The sequence below is a fragment of the Heterostelium album genome (genome assembly GCF_000004825.1).
Source record: "Heterostelium album PN500 unplaced genomic scaffold PPL_scaffold2, whole genome shotgun sequence".
Classification (NCBI taxonomy): domain Eukaryota; phylum Evosea; class Eumycetozoa; order Acytosteliales; family Acytosteliaceae; genus Heterostelium; species Heterostelium album.
Window position 1 is genome coordinate 146,403 of NW_008805064.1, and position 25,669 is coordinate 172,071.

Below are 25,669 nucleotides of genomic sequence, written 5' to 3' on the forward strand. Positions count from 1 at the left end.
AGAGAGATGCGTAAGATTTATCAGGTCGTTGATATACTGTCGATTGATAACCAACTGTGCGCTGCTATCGGACAATAAAATATTTGCTTTTCTCAAGTTGCTCTGTGCCGATTGAGACGCCAGAAATGAATGTACAAACTGCAGCTGATCTTCACTGACGTCTCTAATCTGGATGGAATCAACCACCATTCCATTATTGACCAGTTCATTGAGATACAGTCGACTAGCCTCTTGATCGAGCTCCTCGAATTGGATGATAAGTCTGTTCGCCATTGAAAGATATGGTTTCACTCTTGTGAATGACGAATAGAATTGCTTGGTACCCTTGAGCGACACTCGGAGATTATTTACGATGCCTCGCTGAAGCGCGTCTATCAGGACATCATAGAGACGTTGGTATCGCTCCATTGTTTTCTGGTCGATCAGTTCATCACGAAATCCGCTATCCTCAATCATAAAATTATGATCTTGAAAGAAGTTGACAGTGAAATTCGTTGGATACTTCAATTGCAGCTCGTTAAGTTGTGTTGCCACTACTTGTTTGCCGGCATAGCCCCTCGGTCGTAGCAGGTTGTTGACGTCCAACCTGAACACCCTACAATACTTGTAGTAGAGTTGATCGACAATGTCGGACCACTTCTTACAAACCAAAGCCAACGATAACTTTATAGCAAGTGGGAACAGAGTGTCGTTCAGTTCCAGTCCAAAGTAACTGTCACCCCAGTTCTTAAAAGATGTATGTGAAGCTCTAAATATTCTATCTAGAATTTGTTGTTGAATATAATATGATAAGATCATCTTTTGAGATACTATTAGAAATAAAAAAAAAATAATATAACACATTAATTAAATTCCAATTTAGATATTTTGCAAAAATTTTGTAGATCAGTTTCTTTTTTTTTTAATTAAATTATTTGAAATAATAAACAAAATGAATATTAAGTAATTTTAATGGAAATGATCGAATTTTTACTTTATATTCATTTTATTCGAAGTTATTTAACAAGAATTTATATAATAAAATAAAATGTGTTTACAACAGAACAATTTTTAGTTTAATTAATCAAGATTTGTTAAATTTCATTCTATTCTTTTTAAACTATGAACACATTTAAAATTGAATTGGCACAGATAAAAAAAAAGATTGATTGTAAATCAACAAAAGAAATAGATAAATTATATAAGTTACACACAAATTCAAAAATTTTGTCGTTAAAAAAAAAAAAAAAAAGAGCGCCAAATGTGTCAGCATTCCTCATTTTACCATTCCACAATTAATATTTTTTCAATAAAATCAAACCATCATTTTTTAATAAAAGATTAATATTTATATCTATTATTATAATAAATATTTACAAAAATATATTTTGGTAAAAGAGAATGAGATTAGTTAAAGTTGACAACAAGTATGTATTTATATATAATTAAAAATTAATTTATGCTCCAATGTTAATATTTTTAATACTAATATATTTATTTTAATTAATAATTTATAGAAATACTACAACAAATGTAGTTGTACCAAAGAAAACAAGTCCATTGAAGAAAAATACTTCTGGATCCAATAGTGGTAGAAAATCAGCTGGAAAAGATTCAAACAACCAAATGGTTTACTTCAAGGATTTAGAATCAATGTCCACTGCCAACTCACAGACAAACAAAGGAAAGGAAGTAAAGTCTCTCACTTCCTACTATGAGAATCTTAATAAATCGGTCAGCTCAAAACCAAATGTACTATCATCATCACAATCGAGCAATTCACTTGCTCTATTGAAAAAGAGAGCATCCAATTCCAATAACACCACCACCACTACCAAGCCTGCTTCTCCAGCTAAACAACAACAACAATCACCAAAACAATCACCAAAACAACAAGTAGTTGTAAATGAAGTTGTTCCAATGGAAATTAATCAACCAATTTCATTCAACTCTGCCGATTCCACTCCAATTCAATCGCTATCACCAAAAGTCAACAAGTCAACTTCTATTGTCATTGCTGCTGCTGTTGATACTCCAGTTGAAGTTGCTGCTGTTAACGTCATCAAGACACCACCAGTAGCTCCATCACCATCGAAAGTACCAAAGGAAGTTGAAACCATTCGTGAAACCGTTGAGGTCTATCGTACAAAGATCGTGGAGTTGGAGAAGCGTTTGGAGCGAGAGATCCTATCATCCAAGTCATTGAAGCAAGAGTTGATGCTGATGAACGATGTCCACAAGAAGGAAGTCCAACAGCTACACCGTGAGATAGATGAGCGTGAAGAGCACGTCGAGGAACTCTACGAGAAGTTGGAGACCAAAGAGTACTCGTTGATGGATATCGACCAGTATAAAGAGGAGATCAACGGTAAGAACAATGTGATTGAGCGTCTCGAGGAGGAAATACACCAGGCCGAAGAGTACTGCTATGAGATTCGCAAGGAGCAAGAGAAAGAACGTCGTCTCATCGAGGACTACAAGAAGGAGTTGCTCGATTGCCAGACTCTAGTTGCCTACTACCAAGACGAACTCGGTTTGAAGAGCAACGAACTCAATGAGCTGCAACGTCGTTTCGCCGGACAATCCGACGAGTTGAAACAATACAAGCACAAGATTCAATCGTTCCTCCAACTACTCGATACTCAAGAGCGTTTGAAAGAACAACTTGTATCATCACAACAACAACATCAACAACAATCATCAATTAAATCACCAGTTTCAACATCATCATCATCACAAATGCAAACACCAAAGAAAGAGAATTCCTCTTCCTATTTCAACTCTTCCAATCAAACACCAGTCTCGGCCAAGAAGAAGACATCCTCCATTACAACCGCTGTCAATACATCGATCAACAACAACAATAACAGTGTATTCAAATCACCAAATCCACTCACCAAACAAAGAACTCCAAAGAAAGTATTATGTTCCCCAAGATCCGTTATGGAATATATCTAAACAACCACAACCTAACACATAGGATCCGACCAACAACTAACCTTTCCATTCCACTATGTTTTGTATCAATCAATCCATTTCTCTTATTATTTATAATTATCAATTCATAACAAAAAGGAGATATTTAAAAAGTATCATATCCTTTTTAACCAATCTATTAAACATAAATTAAAAAATAAATATTTTGTATATCTTATCTAAACTTTTCATATCTTCTTATTATTATTATTATTATTAGATCAACTATTTAATTAATCTTTATTACTATTATCACCTCCTTCTACCATTGCACTAGTATATTTAATAATATTATTTGTTTCATCTATTACATCTGTTTCTCCAAGCTAATTAGAATGAATGAATGTTAGTAAATAATAACAATTGGAAATAAAGAGTTAATATTATTGACATACTCTTGTACCATTGATTCCTTCTGCGTATAAATAATGTTTCTCTAAATCTGGATGCAAGATACCTGCAAACTCTCTTACTTGAGTTCCTCTCGGTACCATTATACAATCTCTCAGTACACTTCCACCTGCCTTATCGCATGACAAACTCTTTAGATTCTTGACGGGATAGACCGGTATGAATTTCTTTAGTTCCACAGCGGTCTTTATTGTATCTTGCACACCGGTCGATCCATATCTAAACAACACCAAATCTTTCAGCTTCTCCAGACGTCCTCTGAGTTTCTCGTCACACGGTTTCAGCTCTGCGTTGTCGTCGCTCGTCTCAAAGTTATCTTGACCCTCGCGGTACGCTATATATTGTTGCGAGCGCATCTTTCTCAGGAAGATCTCTGCCAGTGCACTCGTGGGAATCATCTTCATATCGGGATACTTCATACAGATCTTATTGATATTGTTATCGGACGACGACATATCGACTTTATTCAGCACCAACACCATTGGGAATCTCACCTCCATAAAAGTATCGACCAGCAGATGCACAGTGGAATCATCCCAACTATCGAGAGCAATCGGTTCCTTCTGTCCCATTCTATCCAACGATTCTCTAACAATATTCAATCTAGTTCCATAACCAGATAGCTTTTTATGTAATATCGTTTCTGCCAGTGATTCTAAAAGTTGTTTATATTTTTTCAAACAATTGTTAACAACAACAACAACAACATTGATTGATTGATGATTGAATAAGAACTAAACACTAGTTAGTTACTACTTACTGGTTGTCTTTTGTTTTCTAACGATGTTTGACCATCGCTTCCAAAGATTATTGTAGATCCATTGGTGTATTTCATCTTTTAGCCATTGTACATCGTTGATTGGATCGTAACCGGTGGTTTCTTCACCTTTTTCGTTGGTGGTACCAGATACATCGACGACGTGTAGTAGGACGTGTGCATGTCTGAGATCATCGAGGAACTGATTTCCTAGACCTTTACCCTCGGATGCACCCGGCACCAAACCAGCGACATCCAACATCTTCACCGGTATATAACGTGTTCCATCTTGACAACGTCCGTACCGAGGTTTACAAAGTGCTGTCTTTTCGTATTTCAAACATGGACATTCCGCAGGATAATATGTCACACCATAGTTTGGTTCGATAGTAGTAAATGGATAATTACCTTTATTATTATTATTATATATTGAAGAGTATATTTAAAAATGAATTATTAGATAAACATATATTTATTTATCAGTAGAGATGGAGTGATTCTGCGAGTAACAAAGATAATGACATACCAACTTTAGCATTAGAATCGGTTGCAGCATTCAAAAATGAACTCTTACCAGCAGATGGTTTACCAACACATCCAATCACCAACTCATAACTCATCTTTTATTTAATATTGTTATTATGATTGAACTATATGATTACAACTAAACAATTGAAAAATCAACCGATTAGTTGATCTAAAAATTTTTTTTTTTTTTTTTAAATTTAAAGTCATTTTTTGCGAAATTGAATAGAAAGAAAAAATTTTCACAGTTGTTATATTTGTTTATTTGTATTTAGAAGTTCATAATGATTTTGGAGTTGAATCACATTCATTGTTTATATCCCTTTTATTATTAAAATACTTATTTTCTTTAAATGTAATTATAATCATTAAAATTAAAGCTGTTTAGTTACAATTGGTCATGATTCATTGAAGCAAAGATTGAAAGGTGTAATTATTGTAAAATAGTGATAGTATAGAGGTGGTTATTGTAATAAGGTTTTGCAAATATATATTAGAACTAAATTACAAATTAATATTAATATTGATATTAATAAACAATGACCATCATTCTGACTTATTGTATAGAGTAATTCTAATGAAGTATTCAATTTTAATATTAGTAGTGTGGTTTTTTTTTTTGAACTCACACAACATACACACACAATTGCAAATATGAAAAAACAACTTTTATTTTATTAATTGTGGTACCTTTTTTTATACATATACAGATAAAGGTTGGATTTAATTAAATTCAAGTTCACCACCATTGTGTTAAAAAAAAAGAAGTAAATCCATTTTTAAGGATTATGATTTTTAAAAATCAATTATAATAATTAAAAATAAATTATTATATAATAATTATCTTTATCTCTATAATATTGTTAATAGTAATAGAAATAAAATAAATTTTGTAGAATATTCTATTTATTATGTATAGATTGTTTTCATATTTTTATTGTTCACCAACTTCCACTACTACAACTCCTTCAACCTCGGTAGAAGAAAATGAAAAAGATGAAAATATTAAAGATAAAAATAATAAATATTATTTAGAATTAAATGATTCAACAACTACTAAACCAACTAGAAAGGAATCATATGAATTTTATATCTCTGACTCTGAAGATGTAACGAAAAATCAAATAAAGATATTGACAGACAGTCTCGATGAGTTTGGAAATCAAATTGAAATCATAAGGAGAGAGTATAGATCGATTTCAAGTCAACTACAACAAGAACGTGATAATTACAAACGATTAAACAATGAAAAGGAAGATAAAGAATTGAAATTACTTACAACTATCGATGACCTTGAGCTTCAATTGAAACAAGAGAATAACAATAATTCGGAATTAAAATTAAATATAGAATCAAAAGAAAAAGGTAAGAAAGAAATACTTAAAAAAAAAATACATTAATTAATTAAAAATTAATATTTATAATTTATAATTATTTCTTCAAGATCTAAATATAATTATTTCAGAAAGATCTTTATTTATAAATCAAATAGATCAATTAAGAAAAAAGATTGAAATATTAATGAATGAAAAATATGAACAAGAGCAAAAGATATCGGATCTAAGTGAAGTTGTTGTGAATAAAAATGAAACCATTGAACAACTCACTCTGAAATTGGTACAATTAGTAGGAGATGCATCAAATCCTTACAATTCAAGCATTACAAATAATAATATAAATAATAATAATACTACCAATCCACCATTACAACAACCGGTATTATTAAATCAAGTAGCATCTGTTAATTAATTAATATATATTAAATAAAAATAGTAGATTAATAATTATAATATTATATTTCTTTTGGAAGAATAGAAAACTGTTAACAATTATATATTAAATAATATATAACAAGACTGATTTATTTGATATTTGTTCAAGAAATCATATTATTAAATGATTGATTGACGAAATCCATTACGGACCATGCTTGATCTCGACTGTTGACCAGTTCCAATTTATGACAGATTAGGATGTTACCGAAAGTATTTCCCTTGTTGACAGTGAGTCGATAGGTTTTAAATTTCGTTTGATCATCTTTCCAAGCTTTGGCACTGACCAAGTCAATCGATTCAGATTCACTGTATTTCATAGATTTCAATACCTCTTCTGATTTTGCCCACAAACCAACTTTTTTAGCTTTGATCAGTTGACTTTTAATTTTAATCATATGTCTAAATTAATATTATTATTATTATTATTTAAAAATATATATTAGTTAATGATTGATTGAATAAAATATTATTATTTTTATATCTATCTTATTAATTAACTTACTGGTGAGGTATGTTCAATATCTTTTCTATGATCTCTTCATCATTAACAACAATCGATTTGACTGAACTGCCATCAGATACTTCACACTCCATGCTTCCGATAAATTTGCAATTAGCAATATCCTGTCTCTCCCATTTACATTTACATTTGGTCGATGTTATTGGTTGTTCACATTCACTACATCTATAATTATAATTAAAAGACAACATTAATAAAACGATGTGGATGGATTGAATTGTCTCTACTAATGAAATAACTTACGAATAAGAAATATCTACATAAATGATATTGGTAATATCGGCTACCACTCTACATAATGTCTTTGGAGGTATCGATCTATTTACATCTGCCAATAGCAATGGTTTCGAATAATCGTAGGTAGGTAGATTATCATCGTAACCTCCGTCATAGTTATGACTACTATTTGAAGTCATTGTAGATGCAGATGTTGTTGTAGTTGTTGTAGTTGTTGCGGCAACATCATCATCACCATACCTATTGAATCTTTGCTTTTTAATAGGACGATCACTACCAAACCCTTTAAAGGGAAACGGTGAATTGGAAGATGAAGAAGTAGTAGAATTGGAAGATGATTGTTCGTTGCTTGGCGACGACACTTCTTCTTTTCTTTGATCATAATCAAATAGTTCAATGAGTTTAAAAGCTTCTTCTCTTGTCTTTGTATCACTATTATCACTACTATTATTATTATCATCATAATCATAATCATAGTCATCGTTGTTGTTGGTAGTTGTTGATTTTCTTTTCATTGTTGTTGTACTTGTTGTTGCTTGTTGTTGTTGTTGTTGTTGTTGATCATTTATAGTAATACGGTGAGCAATTAAAGGACTATTACTAGAAGTACTATGATTGTCAGCAGAGATACGTTCATTCTCAGATGACAACACATTGTAGTAAGAGTATCGGTTGCTGTGACAAAAGTTATTGGTACCAACACCACCGGTTGTCAGACAGAGATTAGTAAACTTTACAACCATACGCTCAACTATTCCATAATGATAATCTTGCAATATAACACATATCTCTTTACCAAGTGAATCATTTGGATCTCTACACCATAGAATCAATGTAAGTTTACTAAATAAAATAAATCAATTAATAATTAATAAAAATGAATATTATTTAAATAATCGATCTATCTATTTTCTTTTCTTACCCGTTCTTTGATTTAATATATTGTTTTGTAATAAAAGCAATGAATGTAACTAAATTGAATTGATCCTTCTTGTAGAGTTGCATAGCATCCAATTCAAAGAGTTCTCTAACACTGTAGTGGTCGGATCTCACTTCAAATCGATCGATCTGGTCAAACAAATCATCGTTCTGAATAGTTACCAAAGGAATACAGTAATCATGTATCAAATCGATTGTAGCATCTTGTGGAGTCAATCTAGATTCATCAGAATCAATAAATATAATAGTTTTAAATTGAGCTATAATAATTATAATAAGAAAGGTTAGTTAGTTAATAGTTATATTATATCATTATAAACAATCTTACCATTTGAATTGACTTTAATTTTTTACTATATTTATGTGATTGTTGTGATTGTTGTTGTCTCTTCGATGATGATGATAACTTCTCTGAACACTGATCTACATAGTAATAACTTGATATTTGTAATGCAGGATAATACTTGTTCGGTACATTATTAATCTTGATTAGGGGTTGTCCTTCGACCAAGAGAATGGCAATCAATGATAGTTTGCCGTATCTAGTGATCTTTCCAATGAGTTTGAAGAATAGGAAGCCCAACTGATGGAATGTCTTTGCGTTCTGTTGTAGTAGATCGAATTTCTCTTGATACTCTTTCGATTCTCTGTCGCAGTTGGCCGACAGATGTCTGTCGACATCGATCGGTGCCAACATATTGCAATCATCCATCGAGAACTGAAGATAAACCAACTTCTTCTCATTGCCTAGTTCATCTTGATAGACCTCTAGATTTATCATATAGTTATTGATCTTCCAAATATAATTTAAATGATATTCATTCAACTAAGAAAATAATAATAAACCACACAATTTGATTTGATTTGATTTGATTAGATTACTATTATTCTAATTTCATTACATACAATACAATACAATACATACATCAATAATATTACATATCATAAAAGAAGAGTCAGCATCTTTAATATAAACTTTTCCCCACTCATAGCTTTGTGGTTCAAGTTCGAATCTTCCAATTAAAGTATATTTCAAATTGTTTAAATATCTTTCTGATTCTATTGTATTTATATATATATATTAGTAAATAAATTTGAATATAATTTAGCTATTGAATTTTTATAGTTACTTGTTACATTCTTTGGTTGTGGAATTTGAGCTATCTCTATAATACCTGGGAATTGAAAAGATTGTTTGTTGTAGTAACATTGAGTGTCATGATTAAAGAATATATCGTAGTGATCTTCCGATCGATGAAATGGTGCAACTGGTTTAATACCAAAAGAAGATGCAATCTGATCATATAAATAACCATTTTTAAACTTTATACAAACAAATAAATAATAATAATTAGTTTTGGTGGCATAGACTAATTTTATGATCATCATTGAGTGAAACTAACTTACTGGTCTGTTAAATGAATCGAAATCTTTGAAGAGATTGGGGAATTTAGTTGTTAGACGTTTCAGTATCTTTGGCAGTGTACACGAATCGATGATAGAATACTTGTTCCACAGAGGAAAGTACGATGACGGCTGGAACGGTTGAAAGTTTCTGAGTGTTTGATTATGTACAAATGAAATGAATTTATATGAACTGTTGGGACAAACTCCAAGTCCCTATATAGTAATCATGTTAGACAATATGTATTGTATAAGAGTAGTAAAGTTGTTTCATAAAACTCAAACTTACCTCTAGTGAATTATTTACATAGATTGGATGTACATTCTCCAATTTCATGATGGTTCCAACTCTGATACCACTTCCAAAGAAACCTTTGCATGCGTAGTGCGTGAAGAATACACGTAGTCCGTTGTCCATTATGTATGATCCTTCGTCGATTTTGAAATCGCCAGTGATCGTTCCGACAAAGTCGATGGCATGTGGCAGTTGCTGAGCGGATTTGGTGGCTGCCTGTAACGACTCTGAGTTGAGGGTGATACGTGTGTTTGTTTTGGCAATTGCAGTGTGAAAGATCTTTGTATCGCTATACACATGGAACAATATTCTTTCTTTCGGAGCACCACTGAATATCAACTTAACAGTGATATTCTCCAAGAGATAGTGATTACCAACATCCAGCAATTGAAACCATTTCGTCATATCGTCACTAAACATAATATAAAATATTTGTTCTTGTTGCTTCGATGCTTTATCAGAACTACTGTCACTAACCATCAATGCCTGTAGAAAGAAGAATTGTCCATTTCTAGAAGGTAAGATTGATGATTTCGATAGTATTTTGATATGAATTGTATATCTTCCTTTCTTGTTTGGTGAAGATGATGATGATGATAATGATGATGTCGATGAAGCTGTTGAAGAAGTGGACAATGATGATCCAATTTGTGATAATGTTAACTTGGTTGGTGGATATGTTTTTTAATAAAGGAAGTCAGTGTAGTTATTTCGGTTTGCTTGTGGAATCGGTCCAGTATGCGTTGGTAGTAGTTGTTTGCTCCACGATATAGAACATACAGCTTTTGTATTTCGATATAATTTACAACGTTTCGAGATGAATAGATGTTGTTTGTTGAGTTATTTGTAGATGATGGTGATGATGACGGTACAACAACAAGTCTCCAACTTGTTACAAAGACAATGGAATCCATCATATCGGGAACGGGTGTCGATGACGAACTCAGTTGAACAGGCATTTCACCATCACGATCTTTCAGTACCAATCGGTCTCTGTTGTCTGGATTCGAGCAGCTCGTAATCATACCCATCAGCAAACGGAAGTTATGATTCATTTCGTCGGGCACCGACTGGTCTAGCGATGCATAGTTGGCCGTTCTACTCATAAGCTCCTTAACATTGACAAAGTAACTCTTGGTTGGACACCATCCATTCTCATTTCCTTTAATAATATTAGTTGCTGCTGATGAAATTCCTGCATTTGTTGTCGATGTTGTAGTTGCTGTCGTTGTTGTAGTTGTATTGTTGTTGTTAGATGTTGATTTCCTACGATTAGGAGTTGTTAAGATTGTACCATTGTCTATCAATTTCGATTGATTGTTTGTTGGGTTACTAGATATTATTTGAATACCAAGTAGATAGACTATTAGACGCTCCATTGATTTGTGAATCTGAGGAGGTTCAATCAAACCACTTAGATGGTTGTATTGCGCGGCAAGAGAGTGTCTGATCCATCGTGCAACGAAAGGTGAGATACCGTCCGGTACAATATGATCATCTTTCAACTTTGATTGTGAAAGTGGTAAAGAAGGACTGCTACCTCCACTGTGCTTGTCATCCTCTACATCATCATCATCATCAATGACAACGATATTGTTGTTTTTGATACCAACACTACCACTAGTCGTACCGACATGACTCAAAGTACTTGTAAATTCATCATTACAATAATTTAAATATTTTAAAATACTTTGAACATAAGGTGATGATTTCAATTCTCTTTTAGATTGTATACTTATTTTTCTTTTGTTTACTTTTTGCATTGTGTAAAAAAAGAAAAAAAAACAATACAAAACAATACAAAAACTTTTGAATTACGTAACTAACTAAACTAATAGATTTAAATATATAAATATGTTTGTTTTTTTTTTTTTGTAAATAAATATAAATAAATAAATCAATCAAATAAATAAATAAATAAATAATTATAATATGAATATAAATATAACAATTGTCCGAAATATGATGATATTCTTTAACTTTAATATTTCCCTTTTTTTTTTTTGATTTTTTTATGTTAACAGTTGTTTATTTTAATTAGATAACTTTTTATTATAAATGACAGTCGAAACAAACATTCATTGAATATTATTTACAAAAATATCTTTTTTTTAAATAAATTTGTGCACATTTTTTATTTTTTTTTTTTGGAACTTCACCCTTAGTATTGTGCTGACTCATGTTGAACTTTAAATATTTTAACACCACAGTTTTATTACTAATTTCGAGGTCATTATTTAAGTTTATTTATTAATTATATATCATATTTTTATAATACTAAATATTTAATAATTTAATTTAAAATAATTAAATTTTGATAGTAGTCAGTCTATAAATAGAAAGATATATATATAGTTTAGTTATTGATAAATTATGAATCCATTTAGATTGATAGGTGACTTGTTGCATATCACTGCAATTCTCTTATTGTTATTCAAAATAAAGAATGATAGATCATGTAATGGTATGTACTTTGAAATTATATAATTGGTTTATAAAGCTATGATGATGAAATGCTATAGAATGATTACTCATACTTATTGATTAATGATTGATTGATTGATCAATTGATTGAACAACAAATAATAATAATAATAATAGGTATTTCATTAAAGAGTCAAATATTATATTCGGTTGTGTTTACAACTAGATATCTAGATCTATTTGTATCACACTATTCTTATTATAATACTATGATGAAGATCATCTATCTTTGTGCATCCTACTACATCATTTACTTGATCACCGTCAAGTTCAAGTTTACCTACGACAAGGAGCATGATAACTTTAGAATTCACTTCCTCATTATTCCATGTGCCATTCTATCATTGTTCTTATACGATAGAACTACCAACGATACTATTTTAGAGGTATGAAATCCGAAAATGGCAGTCATAAATTAATATATATTAATCATTTTATAAAAACAAACTTATATATATATAAATATTTAGATATTATGGACATTCTCAATCTTTTTAGAATCAGTTGCAATTTTACCACAACTATTCTTGTTACAGAGAACAGGTGAAGTAGAATCATTGACATCGAACTATATCATTTGTCTTGGTGGATATCGTGCATTTTACTTTTTGAATTGGATTTACAGAATTTTCACTGAGGATTTCTCTGGTATGTTGGTCATGTTTGCTGGTGTTATCCAAACTATTCTCTACTGCGACTTTTTCTATTATTACTTTAAGAGGTAAGTTTTAAAAAAACATATTATGTTCAACAAACAAACTAAAACAAACTAATAACATTTAACATTTTATTTTACAATTTACAGTAAATGGTTAGGAAATAAATTAGTTTTGCCACAATAATAAATAAATAAATAAATAAGATAAAATAAAATAAAAAATAACTATTATTATTATTAATTTTAACAATTATAATTATTTATATAATATTGGGTTGATTTTAATTTATTTTATAGTTTTATTTTTATTTTAGAACTTTCTTTTTAATTTAACAGCCATGTCTATAAGCTTTCTTCCTTTAAGTTGTTTCTTTATAATTACAACTGCTACAGTAATTAATATTAAACCACCGACAACAGAGCAAACAACAATCACTGGAACTTTCCAATTATTCTTTTTAGAGTCACATTGTTCTGGGTCACCAGTTAACAACAATGAGAAGTTTGGATCTAAAATACATTGGCTGTCAAAGTACGGAACTTGAATTGCTGTCAATAATGTGTATTTTGTTTGATCTGTTGAGTTACTTTTGACGATTTGATACAATGGATCGGTTTCTTCATCCAACAATATAACGTTACTCTTTGTGATACGTCCATTCACAAATAGATATCTTGCAAATCTAGCCGATAGGATTGATGTTCCAATTTGAACTTGGTACCATGATGCTGAGTTGCTTGTTGTTCCATCAGATAATACTTTTGGTGTTGAACAAATATCTTGATTTTGAAGTAGTTGTGCTGAATAGATAACTTCAAGTGTACTTAGTTGATCTTTGAATGGCCAACTGCTGATTGTAACTTGGAATTTGACTGAATTGGCATCCATTTGAATTGTCTCTCCTGCAAATACAATCGACGTTGATATGTTGAAAATATTGACATTCAATTGGATTGTTGTTGAACTGTTTGCAATCTGACCTGTGTAAATATAATATGTGGTGTTTGATTGAATCAATGTCCAATCGATATCAGAAACATTCACAAGTTTCAACGTATTTCCATTCGAATCGATCTCTCGAATATATTGGATGTCAATGTTGAACTTTGACGTTTCAACACTGTCGTTCTTTGTTACGAGTACAGCACCACCATTGTTGTTCACTAAAGGTGGTGGTGGCAATGTTTGTGTGGATTTCATTGAACAATCCCATAGATAGAATCCAGGACGACATTGGCATTGTCCATTGTCATGATTACACACTCCGTTTCCAGAACATGTTGGATTTGCACACTCATAGTATTGCCTATAAAAGAATAAATAGGAGGTGGTAGTGCCAACATTATTTGAGACTGCGATTGGTAGTGCATCCTTTCCACCAACTGGAGTACCTGTGAATGAACAGATCAATTGTTGTGGACTGAGATATACAATATAATCACATCCAGCTCCACCAATTGTGATTTGAGAAGTATTCATAAAATGATCACCAAATATTGTTACATTCCCTGTTTCACCTTGTTTCATATTCGTTTGATACCTATTTATAGTTGGTGCTAAAGTAAGAATAGCGTTAATCATTTGATAAAATATGATTTTAAACCTGTCATTTTCAATATTAATACTTACAATATAAATTATTTGTATAGTTGATCTGATTGGTGTTAAGACCATTAATAATAAAATACATTGATGTGGTGTTTATACCTGCTGCAACACGTAATACAATTGGAATTTTGGTCTCTAATACAGAGTACAATGGAACTAAACCCATTACTTGTATTGAGTTAATATTTTGATTGAAGTCGATATCAAAGATTGCATATCCATCCTGGTAGTTGGATGCGTTCGTTGTATATCCTACAATAGTTGGAGACATGATTGGATTGTACACAAGGAAATAAATGTTGCTTAGGGCATTGGTATTGGTGTCCATTAAGGAACCACTGGTGAGACTTAAGGTAATCGCAGTATTTACAACGCTGCATCCATTCGTTCCGTAGTAGTACGGTGCAACCAAAGAATTTTTCGATGGTCCATACATGTTATAGAAACTTCCACCAGAGACCATTCGAACACCTTGAGTAAGCACTCTGGTTGGGAATATCTTTGATACCAAATTGTATTGGCTTGCTTCGGTGAGTGCACCGAAATACACTGTTTGGTCGCTTAGCTTTGGAACAATATAGGTGAGAAAAGTCGTAAGATTTACATTGAGAGTGAATAGGGCAAAGTTTGGTGGATTGTTGGTTACGCCTGAAAGGTAAAAGGGTGCTCGATACGATTTGATTTCCATTCCATCTACCGATATGATTAAAGGAAACGGTGATAGAACATCACTACTCAAAGTACAAGACAATTGATCACCACTTAATTGAACGCTTCTACACTGAACATTCCCAATTGACATCGAAATTAAGTTTATATCATTTCCAAAACCTTGACCTCTTACGACCAATATTTCATCTTTTTGGAACTTTGGAGTAAAACCAATAACGAGAGGTGCTTTTTTTTAATATAATAATAATGATGGTTAGGTTAGTATTCTTCATAGTAAATTATTAATATAGACTTACAATTATATTGAAATATTGATATATATGTATTTTGTGTATTGGTAATACATTTCAATTTATATAAACCTGTACCTGGAGGTACTTGAAAAGTTCCATTCTTCACTCTAGGAAGGTTGATTATTTGTGTCAAATCATTCCATTTCAAAATTTGACATGTATCTAGAAACTGACTCTGAGGATTGACATAGAAGATCTCCAATTGTCCTCCATCGGAAGAAATAGAAGTTTTCTGAACGATCTTTATACTGAGATTATCTTCTACACAAAGTGCTTTATAAGAGTTAGTTCGTGGAACAGAAATGAATTGCAGAGTACCATCGCCTTGCAGCTGTGCTGCAACTGCATTGTTGCTCTGTCCAATCACTGGGTGACCGTCACTCCAAGGGCAAAAGGTGTAACACTGATCGTTTTGTGCTGTGTACATCGGCATCGTAGAGAAAGGACCGCTCGAATCATATGAGTATCCAGTTCCATTAAGCGATGCCGCTTGAATACTAATCCAGAAAGGATCGTTGAGCGCATTCGTCTCTAGCTCTGCTCGAATAAAATCCGCTTCCTGTTTGCTTGTGATTGTTGCGAGGAATCCACCACCCTGACACTGTGTCAACGCTCCATTATAATTGTAATCGAGACCTAAATATCTGTAGGAGTAACCGGTTACATTCCATGCTGGAAACAGTATGTCGGTGTCACCAACACAAATATTAATCAAAAAAACAATTAAACAAATAAATGTAACAGATAAGCTGGTAAACATTATCTAATTTAAAAAAAATATATAATATGATCAAAATTTTTGCGAGCCTAAAAAGATTTCTTTATCTTTTTTTTTTTTAAATAAAAACGTAAATCTTAAAAAATCTTCTTTATCGTGATTAAAATAATCTTCCATGTTATATATATTAAAAAAAAATTAAAGATTTTAGTCAATTTTTAAATCATTTCTTCTCTTTTAGTATTACATGTATTTTTTATTTATTTAAAGTTTTCTTTTTAATTTCACAGCCATGTCTATAAGCTTTCTTCCTTTAAGTTGTTTCTTTATAATTACAACTGCTACAGTAATTAATAATAAACCACCGACAACAGAGCAAACAACGATCACTGGAACTTTCCAATTATTCTTTTTAGAGTCACATTGTTCTGGGTCACCAGTTAACAACAATGAGAAGTTTGGATCTAAAATACATTGGCTGTCAAAGTATGGAACTTGAATTGCTGTCAACAATGTGTATTTTGTTTGATCTGTTGAGTTACTTTTGACGATTTGATACAATGGATCGGTTTCTTCATCCAACAATATAACGTTACTCTTTGTGATACGGCCATTCACAAATAGATATCTTGCAAATCGAGCCGATAGGATTGATGTTCCAATTTGAACTTGGTACCATGATGCTGAGTTGCTTGTTGTTCCATCAGATAATACTTTTGGTGTTGAACAAATATCTTGATTTTGAACTAATTGTGCTGAATAGATAACTTCAAGTGTACTTAGTTGATCTTTGAATGGCCAACTGCTGATTGTAACTTGGAATTTGACTGAATTGGCATCCATTTGAATTGTCTCTCCTGCAAATACAATCGACGTTGATGTGTTGAAAATATTGACATTCAATTGGATTGTTGTTGAACTGTTTGCAATCTGACCTGTGTAAATATAATATGTGGTGTTTGATTGAATCAATGTCCAATCGATATCAGAAACATTCACAAGTTTCAAAGTATTTCCATTCGAATCGATCTCTCGAATATATTGGATGTCAATGTTGAACTTTGACGTTTCAACACTGTCGTTCTTTGTTACGAGTACAGCACCACCATTGTTGTTCACTAAAGGTGGTGGTGGCAATGTTTGTGTGGATTTCATTGAACAATCCCATAGATAGAATCCAGGACGACATTGGCATTGTCCATTGTCATGATTACACACTCCGTTTCCAGAACATGTTGGATTTGCACATTCGAAATACTGCTTATAATAGAAAATATAGGCAGTTACAGCTCCAACATTGGTCGACACTCTGATTGGTAGTGCATCTTTTCCACCCAAAGGAATTCCATTGAAAAGACAAACCAATGTTTGTGAATCAACGAAATTTAATGCATTACATAAATAATTACCGATCGACACCATCGAAGTATTCATAAAATGATTTCCAAAGATAGTTACATTTCCAGATTCACCTTGTTTTTGTATAGATTGATAACTATTTATAATTGGTTCTGTAAATAAAAAGTTAGTTCAGATAATATCCTAATTTTTACAAATTAGATTTTAAATACTTACTATAAAAATTATTTTTATAAAAAATAGTATTTGTTTGTTGTCCATTAAGTGTCAAATATACATAATTCATAAATATTCCAGCTTTTACAGATAATATTAACTGATTTTCCGTGTATATTGGTTGTCCATAAATAGCGTCGGGAGAAAATCCATTTAATGTGATTGTTTTAAATTCTTCATTTAAAAAATAATTCAACACTATAGTTCCATCTTGATAGTTGGAAGCATTTGTTGTATAATCGATAATTCTTGCTGTGGTGAGAGAGTAATATTGAATAAAAAAGTTATTGGTAACTATGGTATTATCGGTTCCGCTCAATGAAGCATCGGTAGTATTAAATAAGACAGGACCGGGCGAATCGAGAATGAGCGAAGTTGCGTTTTCTTTAAAATAAGGCGAGGCTCTTACATCTTTATTTGGACCATACGAATAGAAGAAAGCTCCACTGAGCACCTTAAGACCTTCAATAACTGCGGAATTGGGGACTATCTTTTGCAAAAGATTGAATTGATTTAGTGATGTAACCACTCCAAAAAACTTTCCATCGTCTATATAACTTGAACTCGATATAAAATCGGTAAATTTCGTAATGTTGGCCTGTAAGTTGAAGATTGAAAAGTCAGGTGGTTCAAAGGTTACTGTATCCAAATAGACTGGTGCTCTTGTTGAAGTTACTTGAATACCATCGACCATAATATTGATTGGATATGGAGAAACAATATTATCATTCAAGGTACAGGTAATTTGATCTCCTTTTAAAAATAAAATATTGCTACACGCCACTTTACTGAACATCTCTGATAATGTATTTCCAAAAACCACAGAAATTAATGAAGGATCTACACCGAAATTTACACCTCTAATAGTGACAACCTCTCCTTTATTAAACTTTGGTGTAAAACCAATAATTTGAGGTGCTATTTTGTTTGTTTATAATAACAAAAATATTAATAAACAACATTTTTGTAATAATACTATAATTTATATTTACCTTTATATTGAAATATTCCTGAGTATGATTGAGGTGGCGAATCTTGTGTAAACACTGTAAAGTTGTATATCCAAACACCAGTACCAGGTGGAATTCTAAAAAATAGATTCAGTTGATCGATTGCAAACGTATTTCTGGGATTATTGTAGCTTTGTAAAGTACCTCCCACCGTTGTTATATTTGCAGTGTTGGTAACAACAATTATTAAACTTCCTCCGGTGGTTGGCACCTGACTTCTTTGTAGGATTCTCTTTTTATTGCTTGGGAGTTCTAAACATAGCACAGGCAGTTGAGTAGTGAATGGTAATGCCCTGAAACTGATTTGGCCATTGGTAATCTGTGCAGCGACAGCATAGAGCGATGCATTACCAAAATTGATAGGTTCGCCGGGTCCCCATGGACAATAGGTAATACATGTATCGTTCTGGACATCGTACATTGGCTGTAGATCCAGTGATGTTCCCGATTCGTAGGTGTATCCATTTCCATTGGAGCTTAGCGATTGAATTCCAATCCAGAAAAGTGTGTTGGTAAAATTGTTCGAGTTGGCAACGATATAATCAGCTTCCTTTTTGTTTGACAACGAGGCTATTGCGCCAATTTGTAAACACATATTCAAAGATATATCATATGAAACAGGTGCATCTTTAAGAACATATGAATATCCGGATACATTCCATGCTGGAATCTGTGTATCAGACAAACATTGTTGAACCAGAAATATTCCAAATATAATGAATAATATTAAACTTTTATTTATCATTTTTGAAATATTTGTATATAAATAAGTATATAAAAATAATTTTTAACATTAAAGGTTGAGATTGTATGATTTCGTTGATAAAAAAATGTAAAAAATAACCACTCACAAATAAGATTCCTTTTCTTGATTTTTTTTTTTAAAAAAACATAGATGATCAGTGTCCACTGATTTCCAATAAAAATAAAATTTTTTATAACGTTATATCTAAACTTATCAGATTTATTCTTTAAAGTGAAGAGAATGTTTTCATTTAATAAATATTTTATTTTATTTTTAAATTATTAATTTAATATCATTTGTTTCATACAATAGATAATTTGTATTCCATTGATTTTGTTTTTGTAAACTTTCGTAGAATCGATTGAATTGTTGATCTATTTGGTTATTATCGATTACATTCAACGATTGTTGATCGATCAACAAAGAGTGAAAGTAAGATTTCAATAATATTAGATTAAGGTTATCGTTGAGGTGCTCCTTGTCATTTTGATTCTCAATCAATACAACCTGATACTTTCTACCACCACCGTTGGTATTCTTTACTTTCAAAAGATATTTATACTTGTCGTCACTACTATTTGAACTCGTCGATATACTATTATTCTTAATATATGAAACTATGTCCGATTCATCTTTAATATCGAAAGCATCCTCAACTGTAACACCAAATGCAATATCTAATTTATCGACCATCTTTGTTGGTAACATAAAACTATAAAACAACTTAATTAATACATTACTATTAATATGTTTATTATTATATATTTTTACTTACTCTTCATTTCTATTTACTTGATCTATTGATAAAAGTTCACCGTTACTTTGTAACCAATGTTTGATTAGGATGTTTGATCTTTGGATGTTTAGTGTCTTGAACTTGATTGATTTGATTGCACGGTATCCACAATACATATGTATTAGAGAGAGACCGAACACAGCAGATAGATTCATTGTTGTTGTCATTTGTACCATGTGTAGACCAAACAGTGTTCCGATTGCCATACCCGTCAAATAGGATGACATTGCCTGTGACTGATACTTGGCAGTGATATCACCGATATTCTCTTTCAATGCAAACGATTTGTGCAACGATGCTCTAGTAGATCCATAAATAAGTCCTGCAATACCCTTTGCCAAATTCGATATAGAAGCCATCAACAAGAAGTAACCAGGTAGAAAAGGTGTACATGTTTCAAGCTAACAGACATAACATAAGTATACGAAAAAGTTAGTTAGATTAGAAACAAACATCATGATATGATGTTTAATAATTGTGTATGTGTGTATTTAAATTAGCTATACTTACGAATACACCAAAGTTATGTAGAAAATCACCTCTAAATTTGAATCGTTTTAGATCAAAGTCTAGAGAGGTACTGTATTTACTGGCGAATAAGACTAGTGCTGATGCACCTAAACCATCTTTGAGTACCCACGATATCGCAGCTGAGAATGGTAATGATGCGGAGAGACCTACACCAACAGAGGTTAGGAGTGCATGTGTCGAGAGCATATAGGTGACCGATCCCAGTGTATTCTGAACAAAGATCCAACGTTGATATGATGCATAATCTTGTGATACCGACTCTGGATAACCACTAGGAAGAAACAATGTTTTGAATGTTTCATACAACTTTTCACTTAGCGAACCAACGCCAACACCAACACCATTATTAACACTAACTACATCACCAGTACTCTTTGTTGTATTGTTTACATCGTTGTTTTGAATCGATATCAATCTATCATTATTATTATTATTTATTTGAGTATATTGTTTCTTAACTACACCATGATGAATTTCTTTGATTGTTGTTGATGTTGTTGTCGTTGTTGAATTGCAATATCTCCTTAGTCCATAGACAATAGCTGAGTTACCATAGTTCTTAATATTATGATAACTCTTAGAACTACATCCTAAAGCAATCCTTAACATTTTTTATAACTGTTTTAGATTTATATTTGAAGTTGAATTTGAAATCGAAATTGAAAATATATTTTGGGATCAGATGATCATTCATTTTGATCGTTAAGTTCACTTCAAGTGGGAATCACCCTTTTCAGTAAATCAGTGGTGTGGGGTTTCTGATTGATGAATCATTGGAAGATTACACGCAGATAAAAAAATAAAAAAAAAAAGTTAATTGAAAAAATATAAAAAAGGTTATTATTAATCAAACTGTTTTTTTATTATTGAAGCCAGTCTGATTGATTGGGAGGTTGGTTATCTTAATTATTTACATAACTATTTGTTGTTGTTGTTGTTGTTGTATTTTGTCAGGTGTTCTCGCGCATTTATAATTACATTCAATCTATTTGTTCCATTTTCTACCGAATTTCTGTTTTCTTTGAGGAGCTCCACGTGCTTTGAAACCTCTCTTCATATCAGCATAACCTTCATCCTCTTCATCTGCATATCCATCATCGTCATATTGAATACGTTTAAGTTCTTCTTCATCTATTTCTTCACCATCGTTTTCCTCTCCATCTTCGTCATCTTCTTCGTCTTCTTCCTCATCTTCCTCATCGTCATCTTCCTCATCCTCATCTTCATCATCTTCATCTTCATCATCATCTTCTTCTTCTTCTTCTTCTTCACTTTCACTTTCATCCTTTGGATGAATCTTTTTATTACGATTTGCATTTGTTTCGAGTTCATATCTATTTGCAGTCGATACTACGGTTGAACCACCTGCAACTACTTTCGGTTGAGATGTTGTTGTTGTTGTTGAGTTTGTCCATGATGGTGATTGTGACAAAACACTCTTGTTCTTCTTTGACAATCGTTTCTCTCGCTTGCTTGTTGCACGATCTTCTTCCTCTTGGTCATCGTCACCGCCTGGCACCTTCTTAGTGGATTCTTTATCGTCTTCGTTTTGGTCGTCGGCTCTCTTCTTCTTGTCTTTCTTTTGAGTTTTGTGGTGTGAACTAACGACTTGAGCATGAATCTTCTCGTACTCTGCCATCTGTGTTTGATAACGACGCTTGTCTTCGTCGGCCTTCTCGTAGAACGGTCGTTTTGCTAGATCGTCCATGCCACGCCACATCTCCTGACACCAGCCACTCGACTTAGTGCTATTGGCATCCTTGTAGTACTGATAGGCAGGAATCGGCAGTGTTGGCTTCGATCGCTTGATTCCACTGAGATTGGCTTGCGGAGTGCCATTCGCAAGATGATGGTTGTGGTGACCGTGATTCTCCGATGCTTTCGATCCACTGGCTGGCGCCTGACTCTGTGGCTGGCTCTGTTGCTGTTGCTTTTGCTTCATCTCTTTCTCATGCTCTTCACGTTGCATCTTTGATTTCAACTTGAATTGTTGAATCTCTTTTTGCAGTGAATCGACACCTTCCTCAGTGTTGTCATCCTTAGCAGTGGTAGTAAGAGCAACAGGTTGTTTCTCCTCGACATTCTTCTTTGACTTTACACCACCTTTTTTGACTTTTTTATCATTTTTTGTTGAAGCAGCAGTAGTGGTTGTGATATTTGTGTTGGTAGAACTCTTTGTCATTATTATATTATGTTGAGAGTAAATAAAATTAAATTAAATATATGAAAAATAAAACAAATAAACAAGTCTAATTAATTATACAATTATATAAATTAAAAACAAAAATGATAAATGATAATATATATATATATATGATAATGGTTAATGATGATAATATTATAAACAATTAATTATATTACAACAGATGTTATTATTTACAATGATTTGATAAAAAAAAAACAAAAAAAAGATAATTGATTATAACTCTTACTAAAATATCAATACACACAAGTATAAATAAAAAAACAAATTGAAAATTTGAATTGGTGTTAATTTGAATTGTATGTAATTTGTGTTGGATTGCTTGGACAACACACAAAACAATCTTAGTTTTTTAACAAAAAAAAAAAAAATGAAAAATAATATTATATTAAAGTAGCTTCAATTCATTCTTTATTAATTATCAATTTTCCTTTAAAATATAATTGGTGTTTACATTACAAAAAAATCAATAGCTTTGACAATTATTTAAAGAACTTCGAAAATCTAATAAATTTTTGACTTTTTTTCTTTTTTTTCGACTTTTTTTATTTTTTATTTTTTTTTTGGCAATAAACTCGCCAGACTTTCTTGCAATAAAACCGAGGTCTGTTCAGTAATTTTTTTCATTGTCTCTTGGTCCAATTGGTATGTAACTAAACTATTCAATAAGATATAAAATTTCTATGTTATATTTTGATGATGATTTATTTTCGGGAATCTCTCTGAAACCTAAATGAAATGAAAACGGTAGATCTAACCTATATCTGACAAAATATAATATAAAAATTTTATCATCACCATGATTCCAAATCATTAACTTACAATTACTAACATCCAATTTTATCATCTATAGATTTCTTGATTCCTTTGATCACTACTCCATGTGAACTGAATTTCATTTAAATAAAAATAATAATTATTTCAAATTACATAGTAGTATTAGCACTTCTTATTTTTTTTACATTAAAATTAAATATTGATTATTTTTAAATAATAGAATGGATTGGTATTTATAAAATGTTTAAACTTTGAATACACACACTAGAAATCAATACTAGAGTAGAAATGTTATGATGAATGAACATGCATACATATTTATTAAGAGTGAATATATATAATTCTTCGATAGTTATCGATAGCATTTCATTCTCTTTTTAAAAGAGGACAGGACCATCTCGTTCTTAGGCAGATAGTATAGATGACAAACAATAAAGCAATTGATTAAAAAATATAAATTCAAAAAAAGAAAAGAAAATAAATATTTTACTATAAATATTACTTTTATTAGATTGTTGATTTACATCGGTAGTTAGTTAGTTAGTTAGTTAGTTCATTGAGGTATCATATTTGTGTTTGTTGTTTCAAAGTCTGTTTGAGTGGTAAATTCTTCCCATCTCTTTTGGTCTTTGAACAACTGTTCGGCTCTAATTTTAAGTAGTTGATTAGATTCTGGCGATACAAAGAGGTGCATAGTATCACCCTCTGATTGATAAACTCTAATTAGGATATCCAATATCTTTGATGGATCAACTGGTTGATTTCCACTATACTGATTAATAATGAAATCTAAAACACTATGAACTTGTTTATATGCTTCAATCCGGTTCTTTGGTTTATATGCATCAGCCTTTAATAATAATAATAATAATAAAGTGTTAATATAATAAAACTATAGATTAGATATTAACTAACACTGCTTATTACTTACATCTAAAATAGTTGTTCTAGCTGCACCTAAATTGACGGTAGTAACTCTAATACCAAATGGTTTAACCTCTTGAGCATAGGACTCTGACAAGCCATCGAGTGCAAACTTGGTGGCGCAATAGGCACTGTGTGCAATGACACCTTGGAGCCCACCGACCGACGAGATGTTGAATACATATCCGGATCGTTGATTTCTCAGGATTGGCGATACGTTTCGGAGTACATTGAAGACGGCGAATACATTGATGTCGAAATTGGAACGGACCTGTTTGTCGGTGTTCTCCTCCAATGCACCGGAGATACTGAATCCAGCGTTATTAACAACGACATCGATTCTTCCGAATTTCGAGAGTGCATCATTCAATGATTGCCTGATACTATCTTCATTGAGAAGGTCAACCTGTACCGCCAAGAAATGATCTCTGTAACCAAAATTACCGACGGCATTGATCAGATTTTGTCTATCTCTCGATGTACCGACAACTTTAAATCCATAGGCCAGCAGCCCTTTTGTCAAAGCAAGTCCAATTCCTCTCGATGCTCCAGTTACAAACCATACTTTATCATTTGACTTTATTTCTAAACTCGACATTTTCTATATATTTTAAGTTGATTATTTATCTTATTTCTTTAGAAAAAGGTAATATTAGTTTCTGATTATTATTTGTTGCTTTTTATTTTTATGTATTTCTAATTTTAATTATATATATTTACGATGTGAAGAAAAACACTTAATAGTAAAAGCATCTTCACAGAAAGTAGAAAGTGTGTGAATCTATCTTATGTGTGTGTGTGTGTTCGTCCAATTACATTTTTTGTTCTCTATTCTCAAAGAGAATATTCTTCAGAT

General features: G+C 31.8%; 9 protein-coding genes across 9 annotated transcripts; 3 read left to right on the forward strand and 6 right to left on the reverse strand.

The window, feature by feature from the left end:
- Positions 1–1,380: 1,380 nt before the first annotated feature.
- On the forward strand, positions 1,381–2,937 carry PPL_01401 (uncharacterized protein; the record flags this gene model as incomplete). The annotated part of the gene is made up of 2 exons (XM_020572410.1): positions 1,381–1,406; positions 1,497–2,937. 2 exons carry the CDS (start codon positions 1,381–1,383, stop codon positions 2,935–2,937), a joined length of 1,467 nt encoding a protein of 488 aa, XP_020437553.1.
- Positions 2,938–3,188: 251 nt separating this feature from the next.
- On the reverse strand, positions 3,189–4,743 carry PPL_01402 (Ygr210 GTPase family protein; the record flags this gene model as incomplete). The annotated part of the gene is made up of 4 exons (XM_020572411.1): positions 3,189–3,281; positions 3,351–4,021; positions 4,127–4,531; positions 4,650–4,743. The coding sequence occupies 4 exons, from the start codon at positions 4,741–4,743 to the stop codon at positions 3,189–3,191; spliced, it is 1,263 nt and encodes a 420-aa protein (XP_020437554.1).
- A 444-nt stretch (positions 4,744–5,187) lies between these two features.
- On the forward strand, positions 5,188–6,397 carry PPL_01403 (uncharacterized protein; the record flags this gene model as incomplete). The annotated part of the gene is made up of 3 exons (XM_020572412.1): positions 5,188–5,216; positions 5,568–6,013; positions 6,141–6,397. The coding sequence occupies 3 exons, from the start codon at positions 5,188–5,190 to the stop codon at positions 6,395–6,397; spliced, it is 732 nt and encodes a 243-aa protein (XP_020437555.1).
- Positions 6,398–6,524: 127 nt separating this feature from the next.
- Positions 6,525–11,581, reverse strand: PPL_01404 (uncharacterized protein; the record flags this gene model as incomplete). The annotated part of the gene is made up of 10 exons (XM_020572413.1): positions 6,525–6,822; positions 6,926–7,108; positions 7,187–8,023; positions 8,103–8,379; positions 8,474–8,945; positions 9,045–9,178; positions 9,250–9,442; positions 9,627–9,674; positions 9,813–10,481; positions 10,625–11,581. The coding sequence occupies 10 exons, from the start codon at positions 11,579–11,581 to the stop codon at positions 6,525–6,527; spliced, it is 4,068 nt and encodes a 1,355-aa protein (XP_020437556.1).
- A 610-nt stretch (positions 11,582–12,191) lies between these two features.
- kdelr (ER lumen protein-retaining receptor) lies at positions 12,192–13,144 on the forward strand (the record flags this gene model as incomplete). Its single annotated transcript, XM_020572414.1, has 4 exons — positions 12,192–12,282; positions 12,420–12,688; positions 12,773–13,023; positions 13,108–13,144. 4 exons carry the CDS (start codon positions 12,192–12,194, stop codon positions 13,142–13,144), a joined length of 648 nt encoding a protein of 215 aa, XP_020437557.1.
- A 126-nt stretch (positions 13,145–13,270) lies between these two features.
- On the reverse strand, positions 13,271–19,582 carry PPL_01406 (uncharacterized protein; the record flags this gene model as incomplete). Its single annotated transcript, XM_020572415.1, has 7 exons — positions 13,271–14,517; positions 14,591–15,466; positions 15,538–16,297; positions 16,589–17,763; positions 17,828–18,745; positions 18,820–18,873; positions 18,982–19,582. 7 exons carry the CDS (start codon positions 19,580–19,582, stop codon positions 13,271–13,273), a joined length of 5,631 nt encoding a protein of 1,876 aa, XP_020437558.1.
- A 273-nt stretch (positions 19,583–19,855) lies between these two features.
- PPL_01407 (RUS1 family protein) lies at positions 19,856–21,518 on the reverse strand (the record flags this gene model as incomplete). Its single annotated transcript, XM_020572416.1, has 4 exons — positions 19,856–20,294; positions 20,358–20,379; positions 20,587–20,779; positions 20,889–21,518. The coding sequence occupies 4 exons, from the start codon at positions 21,516–21,518 to the stop codon at positions 19,856–19,858; spliced, it is 1,284 nt and encodes a 427-aa protein (XP_020437559.1).
- A 376-nt stretch (positions 21,519–21,894) lies between these two features.
- On the reverse strand, positions 21,895–23,091 carry PPL_01408 (HMG1/2 box-containing protein; the record flags this gene model as incomplete). Its single annotated transcript, XM_020572417.1, has 1 exon — positions 21,895–23,091. The coding sequence occupies one exon, from the start codon at positions 23,089–23,091 to the stop codon at positions 21,895–21,897; it is 1,197 nt and encodes a 398-aa protein (XP_020437560.1).
- Positions 23,092–24,442: 1,351 nt separating this feature from the next.
- On the reverse strand, positions 24,443–25,411 carry PPL_01409 (SDR family oxidoreductase; the record flags this gene model as incomplete). Its single annotated transcript, XM_020572418.1, has 2 exons — positions 24,443–24,739; positions 24,821–25,411. The coding sequence occupies 2 exons, from the start codon at positions 25,409–25,411 to the stop codon at positions 24,443–24,445; spliced, it is 888 nt and encodes a 295-aa protein (XP_020437561.1).
- Between the last annotated feature and the right edge of the window lie 258 nt (positions 25,412–25,669).